General features: G+C 36.4%; 1 protein-coding gene across 2 annotated transcripts; it reads left to right on the top strand.

Moving 5' to 3' along the window:
- Positions 1-5,324: 5,324 nt before the first annotated feature.
- LOC116305713 (procathepsin L) lies at positions 5,325-13,244 on the top strand. 2 transcript variants are annotated; one of them, XM_089036716.1, is made up of 6 exons: positions 5,325-5,431; positions 7,477-7,707; positions 9,487-9,684; positions 10,455-10,646; positions 11,246-11,520; positions 12,085-13,244. In XM_089036716.1, the coding sequence occupies exons 2-6, from the start codon at positions 7,477-7,479 to the stop codon at positions 12,182-12,184; spliced, it is 996 nt and encodes a 331-aa protein (XP_088892842.1). In that variant the 5' UTR covers positions 5,325-5,431; the 3' UTR covers positions 12,185-13,244. The 2 variants fall into 2 exon arrangements, with proteins under 2 accessions (XP_088892842.1, XP_088892841.1); XM_089036715.1 differs by having other exon boundaries at positions 7,474-7,707.
- Positions 13,245-13,992: the final 748 nt, after the last annotated feature.

The following is a 13,992-nucleotide window of genomic DNA, read 5'->3' as shown; positions in this document are numbered from 1 at the left end:
TTGAAGCTTTTATTATATATAATCAGTTTTTGTTGTAATGACTTGTAATCCTTATTTGAGTACAAGACAAATTCGTCTTGCACTTATATGTGAAGATTTATCCTTATTCTGGTGTGGATCCAGGAATATTTTGTAGGAGCATTAATGCCCTGTTACACATTGAACTTTTAGCCTAAAATTGTGTGCAACAGTGTTGTGAGACATATTTCAAGGGGATGTTACACGGTGCAATTCAGCCTTGGTGAAACTTTCGTCGCGATAAAGTTGCACGAAAAGTAGAACTGCTTTCTACTCGTGTAACTGAAACTTGTTTCGCGAAGAAGTTTCAGGACGAAATTACGCCGTGTAACACTCACTTGAAACTTCACTTGAAACTTGTCTCGCAACGTCATTGCACGCAAGTTTCAGCTGAAAGTTTCATTTGTAACAGGGCCTTTATTGCCTGACTAGAAAACATCCAACAATAGCCAATGTACGTGCACGGGCATGAATCCTTAGCACAAAGCATGATGGGAAACTAATTACTTAGGCTTTTTTCGGCACCTCTAAGACTTTATCTGACAATTTTTCAACTTTCATCATATTATGACAATGTAAGTATTTGACAAGATAAAAATAACAAAGTTTGTTTTCTTCGGATAGTCCCTATAATTTCACTGCTATATTTCTGCAGTATTCGGTTTCCCAGAGTGCCTTGTGAGCTAATTTGATGCACATTGCCTTAGTATTAGGAAGGATGCTTAATTTATGTACATAGGGGCTACCATAATGTTTTCCCTTACATTTTTTGGAAGCCCCCATTTTTTGGAAATTCCCCCCCCCAACTGCCAATAAGAAGCAAACCATGGTACAATACCAACCCTGGTTTTATGAGTGGTTGGTCCTTAAAACAAAATGGCTCTCTTGTACCTTGATCTACTTTTGAGGAAATTTGCCATATCCCCGTTCCATCACAAACAACCCGACCACTGAAAAATCATGACACCACACAAAATCATCAGAGGACCCCCTGTGCATAAATCATGAACCCTCCATTAGTAGTACTATTTTATATTCTGTTGTATTGATGATTTTAAAAATAATAAAATAAATAAAATTTGGATGTTTACACGATGTTTTTTTTATTTATTGAGTATTTTGAACCAATTCTTAAATAGGGAGGACTTATGCTTTTATATTTGAATTCATGGTCAACAAGACATCTTGCAGGAACATCAGCAAGCTAAGGTAGTTAATAGATAATTACAGCCCGAAGCTGCCTGCATTATACCCACGAATGCTGCGTGCCGAGTTGATTATCTAGTATAATTATTGTTCTTATCAAAATCCAATTGTTTTCTTTCTAGCAGGTAGGTCTAAGCTTAAGAGGAACGTTAAGTCATTAGATACCCTAAGTAAATTTAAAAGACACATAAGAACACTTAACTTAGGAAGGAAGGAAGGAAGGAAGGAAGGAAGGAAGGAAGCTTCTTTATTTTGCCACGGTAAAAACATCAGTCGAGTGCCTAAAAATATTTAAAAGTAAAGATTTACGATTAAAAAGCTAGTTACTGTTTTACATGTTTGCCGTGGAGCCCTTAGTTACAACTTTTCTTACTGTACAAACTATCAATTTCCGTTTTAAATTTTCGTACTGACTTGACCTCTTTTATATTTAACGGTAGGTCATTCCACAATTTTGCCCCACTATAGCTGAATGATCGTTTTAGATATTCAGTGTGTGGCTTAGGTATTGACAGTTTATGATCATGATTTCGAAGGTTGTATTTAGTATGGTAGTCGGAGAAAAGGTTTTGTAAGTAAACTGGTGTACGTCCCTGCATCGTCTTAAACATTAGTAGGGCTTTTTGTTTTTTACGACGAACTGCAAGTGTATCCCAGTTTAATTGGTCAAGGAGATGGCTAGATCTTATGTCATAGTTAGATCTTGTGATAACTCTAGCCGCTCGATTTTGACGCTTTTGTAGTTGAACACATAGTTTATCACTTAATCCATCCCAAACTGCACTACAATAGTCCAGTTTGGGTAGAATTAAGGCTTCGTAGATTTGGATGGCACTATCGGTCGAAATAAATGGGCGAACACGTTTTAGAGCCCCTATACTTGAAGAGATTTTCTTCGAAATGTTGTTAACATGTTCTGACCAATTAAGGTTTTTATCGATAGTGACACCCAAAGATTTGGTGTGATCAACTTGTTTAACGCTAGCTCCATTAATCGCAATATTAATAGTGGAATCGCATTGCGCTGTGAACTTTTGGCGGGACCCAATAATCATAAATTCCGTTTTCGCTACATTCAAGCTTAGCTTATTTGCTAACAACCACTGATGTATATTAGTGAGTTCAGTGTTGATGCTTGGTTCCAAGTCTCCTACATTTTTACCATGAACGCTGATGCTGGTATCATCAGCAAACATTCTTGTTATGGCTTGCGCCAAACAATTTGGTAAGTCATTAATATACAGGAGAAATAAAAGTGGGCCTAAATTACTGCCTTGTGGTACACCGCAGCTCACAGTACAAGGCTCAGACAGACTTCCGTTAACACTGCACAGCTGAGACCTCGTCAGTAAATAAGAACGGAACCACTTGAGTGAGCCTTCATCTACACCATAATTCGATAGTTTGGACAAAAGAATTTCATGATCTATGGTGTCGAAGGCTTTTTGGAGGTCTATGAAGATTACTCCGTTAAGTAGTCCCTTGTCTATATTAACTGACCATTCGTTCGTTGCTTCGAGCAACGCGGTGACAGTGCTGTGCAGGGAGCGAAAGCCTGACTGGCATTCCGTCAATAACTGGTTTTCATTCAAATAATCGTATAGTTGATCATAAACGATCTTCTCAAATATCTTTGAAGCAGTGGGAATGACCGAGATTGGGCGATAATTGTTTAGGTCAGTTTTCTCCCCTTTTTTAAATATAGGCGTTACTTTCGCTATTTTCCACTCCCTAGGAAAAATGCCCATTTTAATAGATTGTCGAAAAATCACAGTGAGAGATGGTCCCACTATAGAGGCGGACATTTTTAGCAATTTGTTGGGTATGTTATCTAAGCCTGCAGCTTTCTTTTCCTTTATACTTCCTAACAAGTCGCAAACAGTTTGCTCACTTGGAGGTTGGATAGCGAAAGTTTTACCAGTTGTAGGTTTCAGAAATGATTCAAATTTAATGTCAGATGGAGGTAATTTATTGGCTAGAGTCTGGCCTATACTTGTGAAATGTTCATTGAAAATCTCGGCCATCTCACTTGGTGAGGTTACTGATTTATTGGCAACTTTAATTTCGGAAACGCCGGAAAATTTGCTAGCCTTTCGAGCACTTAGATCATTAAGGAGGTGCCATGTTTTCCGAGGATCAGATTTATTTAGTGCTAAATTTTCCGTAAAGTATTTTTTCTTCGCTAATCTAATTTCGTTATTAATCCTGTTTCTCGATTCTTTGTATTTTTTCCAAAATAAATCACTGTCAGTGGAAATTGCTTTCCTTTTCAATTGGTCACGTGACCGCATTTTCTGTATTAGCTCCGTTGTGATCCATGGTGAGTTTTTCCTTCCCACACGCTTGTGGCGAACAGGCAGGTGGGAATCAATACACTCGGTTAGCAAGGTTTTCCAGCGAATCCACATATCATTCGGATCATCGTAAGACTTGATGTCTGACCATGGCAGTTGTTTGAGATCACTCAAAAATTTGTCTTGATCGAAATTTCTGAAGTTACGTACCTCAATTTTGCGAGCCTTTGACGGCTCGTAATGAATTTTTCTCGTCATGAATACTAAAGAGTGATCACTGATGCCAAGATGATACACACCTGACTTACTAATTTTGTCGGGAGTGTTTGTCACACATAAGTCAATTAATGATTTAGTGTTATGCGTTACACGTGTTGGCTCATTTAATAGCTGATAAAGCCCATAGATATCCAAAATATCAATTAAATTAGATGAAGCTAGGTTCGTTCTCGTTAGTTCTAAGAGATCGCAATTTATATCACCTAACAAATAATAATCGAGATTTGTCTTATCAATGCTATCTATGAGCTTTTCAAATGTCGTGAATAACTCGAGGGGTGAGTTGGGAGGGCGATACCAAGTACTAACTAAGAATGATTTTGATCGTGGCTTAAAGATTTCTATAGTGATGAGTTCTAAGATCCCATCATCAAAGTCGTCGCGTCTTTGATAACTCAGGTTGTTTCTCATGTAAATACATACGCCTCCTCCGTTTCTACCATTCTGAGATCGATCTTTTCTGACAATATCGAAACCCTCTATATGTAACTCAGAATCCATAATGGTAGAGTCTAATTTTGTTTCATTGATTGCCAGGACATCAATTTCAGGAGATGCGGTGAGAAACACCCGTAATTCATCAATGTGCGCAACTAAGCTATTAATATTTAAGGAAGCCATTGTTAAACCACGACCAAATATTTTGTCTAAATTACGTGACTTACCCTTGTTCCCTTTCTCTATGGGCTCCATGACAGTTAGTTCCTATGTCTTCTTTAAAAAATTAATAAAATTGGTTGCAAACTGTTTAGTTCCTGATCTATTTAGATGGAGCCCGCTCCGGTTTAGATGTTTAGGTGACCTCATGAGTGATAATTGCCAAAACTGCCTCTTATGCGCTACCTAGTAAGCGTATCGATCTGAGTATCGAACACATATTAGGATCAGTTGGGGGTGGGAATTATCTTACAGCTACTATGGGGTCGGTGGGGTAAGGATTTAGCTTGTAGTTTACACAAAAGTGTAAGAATAATGGGTATATTTAGTCGGAGGGGTGGGATATTACCGTAAATTAGATAATTGTAAATATCATATAGGGGTTGTTTTAAGGGTTGGAAACATGGGATAAGATTTTTATTGGTTTTATAGGGTTCTAGATAGGTGTCCCCAATTAGTTTATTTAAATAAGCTAGAACGACATGACACAGTAATAAAGTTTATTATTATTATTATTATTATCAGCCAGGCAGGTAGGAATATCAGCCAGGCAGGTAGGAATATCAGCCAGGCAGGTAGGAATATCAGCCAGGCAGGTAGGAATATCAGCCAGGCAGGTAGGAATATCAGCCAGGCAGGCAGGTAGGAATATCAGCCAGGCAGGCAGGTAGGAATATCAGCCAGGCAGGTAGGAATATCAGCCAGGCAGGTAGGAATAGGTCTTCATGACTAAAGGGGGAGGGGTGGTGTTCTTCACTTTGTATCCGCAGGAATGCTATGAACCGATAGCTGTACGTAAACAAGGCTCTAAAGAGGGATGCCTGTGGTTTATTACGTCGGTCAGGAAAGTCAGCGGTGTGACGCTTGAAAACAACAAGAAATAGAACACGATCTGTTGATTTTTACCTTCTGACGAAAAGTTGCTGAAAACTGCGATCAAAGGTTATTAACTCTTTATTCCCATCACAGTAAAACTGGTAAGTGAATGTGTTACGAATATTAAAGCTGAAGGAAAGCAAAGAAAGGAGGAAATTAGAGAAATGTTGAGCTACACGGTTGAGGGGTTTTTAATAGAGTCACGAGTTTTTCGCGAGAGCCTTATACGTTTTGTTTTGAGCTTAAAAAAGGGTACAGCTGTAGTTGTGGTCACCATATTTTTATTTCTTTTTTTCGTTAAATAATTAAGGGGTTTTGCCATCATAGGGATATTCTAACTCTAAAGAATACTTCGAATGATTCGTAAACAGTTCTAACTTTAAGCTATTTATATATCAAATTTTATTTAATTTTTTACAGAAAATAAGGTAAACGTAACCTTTTTTTTTAACCGACGAATGTCAGAAACGTCAGCACGTACATATTCAACCTTTTATTGATATTTTTTGTGGTGCTAGTAATTTTTTTTCACCCTTTCTTATACACACGCAATATTTACGTATGGGCTTAACACACTCACTAATAATTCTTGAGAGAAACACAATAGAAATCATGACCGTGGAGAATAAAGGGCATAAAACCATGTTCATATATGTAAACTTAGACTTTGAGCGGGCCCACTTTTCCCTCCAGAATCAGTAAAGACGAGTCTTCCAATCTCTCTGCATGCATGTCCACAGGAATGTACAATGGGCCATTGAATTTACTTTTTGTACTCCCACTCCCCACCCCTGTTGAGGAGCTAAGTTTTTTAAGAACCCCCTAAGAAATTCCTGGAGTCATGAAGATGTGGAGTTTGCTGCAGTAAATGACTTACCCCTGAAGAATACATGTGAAATTGAGGTCCTCAAGAAAAACACAAAAACAACCCTGAACCCCAAAGAACTCCATTAGAAAACTACCCCAGGCCCCTGAAGAACTCCATCACAAATACACCCCCAGACCCTTGAAGAATTCCATCACAGAAACACCCCCAGATCCCTGAAGAATTCCGACTGGGGAGGGGGGTAAGAATTAATGCAATAGCCTAATCCCAACTAAAACACTGGTCTTTACTGAGTCCTGTACTTGCATGTCTCTGTACTGTCATATATAAACACACTGCCAGATGCAGCGCACAAGAGGAGCAAGCTTAGAAACAATCTTGCTCTTGTTTCTCAATTAGTGCTCTACAGCTCCCAGATTATTAGTCTTAAGTCCCAATCATTTAAGTCATTTAAAAAGAATTATAAAAAACATTTATTATCTTTACAATAACATACAGTCAATGTCATTAACATTGTCCACCAAAAAAAGACATTTACACATTTAGACTAAAAGATATATCAGGTGTTTTATTATGTATTCTTTGCCTCGTGTGCATCAGCTTGAACTTTAAATGTAAAATTCAAGTCGTGAATCGAAAATCCAGAATGCCTTGACCATTTAGTGAGGATTTATGATGGAGAATGGTATTTCAGCATTTGTTTTATGCCAGAACCTTCGAGGAAACACGTGATATTTCTTTTAGTCTAAATGTCTAAATGTGTAAATGTCTTTTTTTGGTGGACAACATTAATGACATTGACAGTATATTTCTTCTATAATAATGTCTTTTTCTTTTCTTGCCATTAAAAAAAAAGTACTTGCCATTATGTCCTGTTGTGTGTGTGTGTTTATGATAATTGTAATTCCTCTTTTTTTTGACGCTATATATACTTAACTAATCCACTATGGACGGCAATTAACTAGAAAGCATAAGCTACTTTAATCACCCTACACTTTTATTACCTAAAATAATATAATTTCCCTCATTTGTATAAAAAATATTATATCTTGTAAATATATAACTGTTTATAACAAAAGTGTAAATAAACAAGTTGAAGTTGAAGTTATTTACTGTATATCACATTACAGAGACATAAGCAGCTATTTTTGAACAACTTTACATTAGTTCTTTATCCTCTGATATAAAAGCAGTATCAAAATTATATAATATCTTATAAATAATATTTTATAAATAAATATAAAGGCTATGTTACTGTTATTATTATATATAGGTAATAATACTTAACGAGTCATTATTTCTGTATTGTTTATTCAGAAGATGAAGACACTCAGTATTGTGATGTTCATCATGTGTGCTTGTTACGGCATGTCAGAGCTGATCAAAGACAGCGAGTGGCAAGCATGGAAAGTATTCCACAACAAGAACTATGAAACTAGAGATGAAGAGGGTCTTCGATACGCCATATGGAAAGAGAACCTTGAGATAATCAAGAGACACAATCAAGGAAAACATTCTTTTACCATGGCCATGAACCACCTGGGGGATCTGGTAGGTACAGTGTCAATTCTTACCCTACCTCCCTCTCCCAAAGTCCTTGTTTTGGTAATAAAACACAATAATTTAAATCAGGAAAATTGATAGAGAAGAAAACCAGATAACGCAAAGAAAACCCCTCAAAATATATAGCTACTAGTATAGGAAATCGCACCATGTCTACTCGTCTTCTCATCCTAAGCACACTCTTAACGCTATTCCGTTCTCGCAATTTCTTCGTCTTCGTCGTTTGTGTAGTGATGATCTTGATTTTTCTGTTAAATGTTCTGAGATGCGTTCCTTCTTCCTTAAGCGTAATTATCCTGCTCATGTTATTGATCGCACCATTTGTAAAGTTTCTACTATTGATCGTACCACCGCTCTCACTCCTCACACTCGTCCCTCTAATGACCGCATTCCTTTCACTCTTACGTATCATCCTATTAACATTTCCATTAAACCCATTGTTAACCGCAACTTTTCTCTGCTTGACTCTGATACTGGCACTTCTGCTATTTTCAACGACCGCCCTCTCTTTTCCTATAAACGTGATCGTAATCTCCGTTCTTTCTTGGTCAAGGGAGTTCTTCCCTCTAACAAAGAACCTGGTACTTTTCACTGTTCTCGTAAACGTTGTTATACTTGTCCTCACATAGCTTCTCACACTTCTGTTGTCGGTCCTAAATCAACTGTTAAAATCACTGACCATTTTGTTTGTACCACTTCTAATGTTGTATATTGTATTAAATGTACCCGCTGTAATCTTTTGTATGTGGGTGAGACTGGCCGCCGTCTTGGTGATCGCATTTGCAATCATCTTTATGATATTCGCAATAACGATCCCACCAAACCAGTTTCCCGCCATTTTAATCTAGCTAACCATTCTCTTTCTGACTTCATTGTTTTCGGTCTTTCTTTGCTTAACGGCAACAATGATTGTCGCAAGACCAAAGAAATGCGGCTTATTCACCTATTGGGCACTCTTAGTCCCAACGGGATTAATGAACGCTTTATTTTCAACTAACCTTTTCTTTTGTCTTTTGATTGTTTGTTTTTGTTTCCTTGCCTACCTCGCTCTCATTGGTTTCTTTTGTCTTATTCTATCATATATACACTCCTTTCTACCACTTCTTTCTCTTTTACTCCGACGAAGGACTAGCGTCCGAAACGTCAGTAAGTTTTTTCATCTTTTCACGGTGTATAATTTACCTTTTCATCATTACTGTTTCATTAGAAACACCGACGCAGCTCACACTAGTTTTTAGCTAGTTATATCTTCATGTCTAGTACAATTCAGAATTTACATTCAGAGCTTTTAGGGGAGTGTGATTGATTTCCTATACTACAGCTGTAGCTATTATTATTACTATTACTTTGTTAATAACTACATAACTCTATAAATCCTGAATTGTACAAGAAGGTTGTGCATAATTGATTTTTTGTTTATGATACACTCAAAAAAATTGAGCATTTTAATTGGGGCTCTACAGATTACCATATGGGATTTAATTGTACTCCTCTTGTCCAATCAGAATCAAGTAATTTTGATGGGTGTATTATGAACTACTGTAGGGAAAAACCTAAAAACTGTACCCCTTAGCATGGAAAGTCTGGACTTCCAGGAATCTAAAAAGCTCAATTCATATTCAATGTGTGAATTCTCTGTACATGTACATGCCATATATGACTTTGATAAAATTAATATGTTGGTAAAGGTTTTACCAAGCTTTAATGACTAAATTTCTGAATCCCCACCACCTTTTAACTGTCTTAATCCATATTTTCCTTTTTAAGACATCAAAAGAGGTGAAATCAATGCTCAATGGGTATCTCGGAACTAAGAAATTTGCCAACAAAACGAAATCTGATGCAGTAACCTTTCTACCACCATCCAATGTTAATCTGCCCAAAGATGTGGACTGGAGAAAGAAAGGCTATGTGACTCCAGTGAAAAACCAGAAAGCCTGTGGATCTTGTTGGGCATTTAGCACAGTGAGTTTGATGTAAACTGATATGCAGTGGATATAGGGTTAAATTAAGATCTCTTTACCTTCGTATAAGAACATGGGTAATAGGTAAAATACGAGCCTGTAGACGAATCGACTGAAGAAGAGTGCCAAACAAGCCTTTCGCAACTTCAAGTAGCATAAAAAATGAACCACTGCTCAACTAGAAACCATGGACAGCTGTTTTGGCCTTCCATACATTGTTTCATTGTTTCATGGTCATCCAAGAGAATTTTGGAAAGTTCTATGTACTGTACAGTCTTAATATTTAGAAACAAGAAAAGGGGGGCACATGATGGGACTCTGTTACCTCCCCCTGCTTCTGCCACAGTGATGTACTGTAGCTCAGTTAAGAGTTTTTCACTATATCAAACCTAGCTCATCTGTAGACAGTAGTATGACTCACTTGAAAATATATAGAGGATATTACATGACTGCGCCATGTGTGGAGATACAGACTTTCTCTTGATCAAGTGTTGAGGTCAACATGAGAAAATAAAATCTGCTTCTCCAACCTACCATTTATTATTCTGTTTATATGTACAATTATCAATCAAATGCAATTTTACCAATGGCGTTATCTTCAGATGTGAAGATATCATTTAATATCATCATATGTAAAGATATAAGATCACTTTTTAGTAAATAAATAGAGAAAAAAAAAATTTCATTGATGATTATATATTAAAAGTGGACGATTATGTACTCTTGAGGTCATATTATATAGTCTATTATTTACTTTTTTGCAATCTTCAGACTGGTTCTCTGGAAGGACAACATTTCAAGAAGACAGGAAAACTAGTGTCTCTGAGTGAACAGAATCTTGTAGACTGTTCCCGAAAATTTGGTAACGATGGCTGTGAGGGTGGACTGATGGATAATGCATTCAAATATATCAAGGCTAATGGTGGAATTGATACTGAGGAGAGCTATCCTTATCTTGCACAGGTATCCACAGTTCAAATTTTAGCCACAAAAGAACCATGAAAGGGAAGGGAGGGGTGGTGGAAACTTCACATCCCTGGTGGTTGAACAAATAGATGTGATTAGTACCCCCCCCCCCCCCCAAACGCACACACTTGTCCCAAACAAAAATCAAAAATGCAACCAACAACAGCAACTCTCCTGGATTGCAACCAATTTCGTACCCAGTGCCTTAATTTCTTGTACTTGCCGATGCTGCATGGTAAGAAATAAGGCTCTGGGTATCATATTGGCTTGCAACAAAACATGACATTTTGAAATCTAATATCCAATGATCAACATGTTATGAATGTTTTTTTTTTGAGATTGAGAATTGAGATTGCCCAAGAAAATCAGGGGTAATTAGGGAGGAACGCTGTATCCAATTCAAAACTTCCTTATTCTTCTGTTTTTTGATATAATATTCAAAATAATATTGTTCATATAATATTCATATAATATTCATCTGATAAGAAAAAAAATTTTTTTTAGAAATTTTAAGTTTTGACATTTATCCCGAGATTCAAGACAACACCAAAAGAAGTATTAATTCACACAAAATGTGCTTATCTTATGACCATCAGGATGAACAGTGTCATTTCAAGAAACAAAATGTAGGTGCCACTGACAGTGGCTATGTAGATGTCAAAACCCAAAGTGAGAAAGACCTACAAATGGCTTCAGCAACAGTGGGTCCCATCTCAGTAGCCATCGATGCAAGCCACACTTCCTTCCAGTTCTACAAGAATGGTGTCTATGATGAGCCAGATTGTAGTAGCCTTCAGTTAGACCATGGTGTACTGGCGGTTGGTTATGGTGTATCAGATGATGGCATTGATTACTGGCTCGTCAAAAACAGGTTAGTGAATGAAATGAAACTTTTATTCCCGGCTTTATTTTAATTCCCGATGGGGGGCTTCTTGTGCTTATGTCAAAATTAAGGTTCCCACGTGAGGTGCAGTACTGTAATCTGTTTTTCAGACTAAATCTTTGACGGTGGTATTCGTACATCAAGATTTTCTGCAGTGAATGAAAAACTGATTTTCGTGATGACTTCGAAAAGAAAACTTCGAAGAGGAGCAAAACGAATTTGAAAAAACAAATCCCCATCCTAGAGATCATTTTCAGTTTTTTTGTTGGGAATTTGAGGTGCAAAATACGAAGAAATTCATTCATAGTTGTGGGTGGTTGAATGATCGGTGCAGAAAGCTGCATTCCTTTTAACTGTACAATACATATTTCTGGATATCTTGTCATATCTTTGCCTCTTCTACAAAATTCTCACCACTAAATAAATTTTTTCCAAATTTCATTTTCATCTAACAGTGTTATCTCTTTTTATTTATTTTATTTTATTTTATAGATGGGTTTAGCCCATATTTATATAGCTTGAAATAACCATATTTTGTAAACTTTATTTCAGCTGGGGAACGACTTGGGGCATGGATGGTTACATCATGATGTCTCGTAACAAGAACAACCAGTGTGGTATTGCAACTAATGCTAGTTATCCTCTGGTGTAATAACACGCCAGGACATAGATAGGACAGGGTATAGTCTTGTTCTATTGCCTTCAAAGTTTAGAGAAAGCTAAATAGTGCTAGCATGCTTTCCATTCTTAGTCATTGAAATGTATAGACTCAATTCAAAAGGTTAATTCCATCAGTTAAATGGAGAATTCAATCAGTAGGAGCTAAACGTCAATAATGAGAAACAATAGTTTTAATTTTTTTTAGCAATAGAAAGTTGGTTTTTAGAATAAGTAAATCTTCCAGCGCCGTGGTCATGGGTGTGATCGTCAGACTTACAATCATATATATGTTAGTATATTTTAGTTACTCGTTGGTTCTCTCAGACTGTGCTTCGAGATTTAGTGCTATTTTTCTCCGGGTTTTTTGGTTTTTCTTCCTATACGAAAAGAAAAAAAAAAAAAAAAAAAAAAAAAAAAGAAAAAATGATGAGTTTGAAATTCCAGCTCGTGTCCACGCGTTGTACTTTCTTCTCAGTTTCATTCCATTATTTTTATTTTATTTTAAATAATTTCAAGTTCAAAAAATGTTCTCTTGGATTCGCCCAAACCTTCCTCTTACGAGTATAAACTTAATCGTGTGAAAATTGTTCACTATTTTATTTAAACAAAACTACACAACCTGGTTTTTATTTAAACAAGATAAATATTTATGGACACAAGGTCAATATTAAATAAATGTTGTATGTGCAACGCAAAAGCCATCGTTATGATGCAACTCAGAATATTACCATGATAACCAAAAGGAAGATATGGCGGTCATGTTGGTGCTAATAGAGTTCTTCAACTCCAAATTTCCAGGAAGGTTTTTGGCTTTTTGTGAATCTAACACGGAAGTAACAACACGAGAACTTGAAAAGCGCTCTAAACCAAAAGAACGAGTAAGAAATCTTGTGTTTAAAATGTCAACATGTTCGCCATTAATTATCATTAATTATAAGAGAGCGATTGGCCGAACTCGTAATTACAAATGCCGACAGTTTAGTTTGCTGTGCAATGCTGAAATTTGGATGCCCAAGTGATAGCAGTATAATAAACAATAGATTGACAAAAAAGTCTTATCATGCAGTTGTATTTTTAATTTATTAAAACTATAAAATTAACGCGAAAGCCATAATCATGGAGATGGGAAAATCTTATAACTTACAAACTATAGCTAATCTGATATAGAGAATTGCATCATGACAGTATAGTTTGCCCACAAGGAGCCCAATTTAGATTAAAGTGAATGGTGAAAAATAAACTCGGGAAAATTAGATAATTATTTTTTAAATTCGAGATCAAGATAATGTCCTCGGTAATGCGAAAGAGCAAAAAAATCAATGAAAAATGCACTAAAACATTTTTTTTTTTCGCGCGCGCCTTTTTTTCCTATATGATTTCCCTATGGTATCTGATGTTGATCTTATGTATATATACTCTGATCTTATCTATACATACTCTGTCATATTATAAATACATAAGATCGGCATCACATACCATAGGGAAATTATATAGGAAAACAAAGGTGCGCGCGAAAAAAAATTTTCTAGTGCATTTTTTATTGATTTTTTTTACTCTTTTGCATTACAGAGGACATTATCTTGATCTCGAATTTAAAAAATAATTAATTATTTAATTTTTCCGATTTTATTTTCACCGTTCACTTTAATCTAAATTGGGCTCCCTATGGTTTGCCAGGTCTCTTCCTTGATTCAAGGGTTTTAGTCTCTGGGTACCGGGTTCATCTTCGCCTACAAATCAACCACGCTAATATACTATAGATCCGTGAGTAGAGTGAAGTCATTAAACCCGTGCAATATA

The sequence above is a fragment of the Actinia tenebrosa genome, unplaced genomic scaffold, assembly GCF_029948245.1.
Source record: "Actinia tenebrosa isolate PJP-AT-01 unplaced genomic scaffold, QUT_ActTen_1.0 PGA_scaffold4__44_contigs__length_22323623, whole genome shotgun sequence".
Classification (NCBI taxonomy): Eukaryota; Metazoa; Cnidaria; class Anthozoa; order Actiniaria; family Actiniidae; genus Actinia; species Actinia tenebrosa.
The sequence above is the reverse complement of the archived record's forward strand: the minus strand, read 5'-3'. Positions and strand labels throughout refer to the sequence as shown.

Bases quoted from the DNA above. Each gene is read 5' to 3' on its own strand.
- LOC116305713 (XM_089036716.1), top strand. From the start codon at position 7,477: ATGAAGACACTCAGTATTGTGATGTTCATCATGTGTGCTTGTTACGGC. The intron at 7,708-9,486 runs GTAGGTACAGTG...TTCCTTTTTAAG, and splicing joins TGAACCACCTGGGGGATCTG to ACATCAAAAGAGGTGAAATC. The intron at 9,685-10,454 runs GTGAGTTTGATG...TGCAATCTTCAG, and splicing joins CTTGTTGGGCATTTAGCACA to ACTGGTTCTCTGGAAGGACA.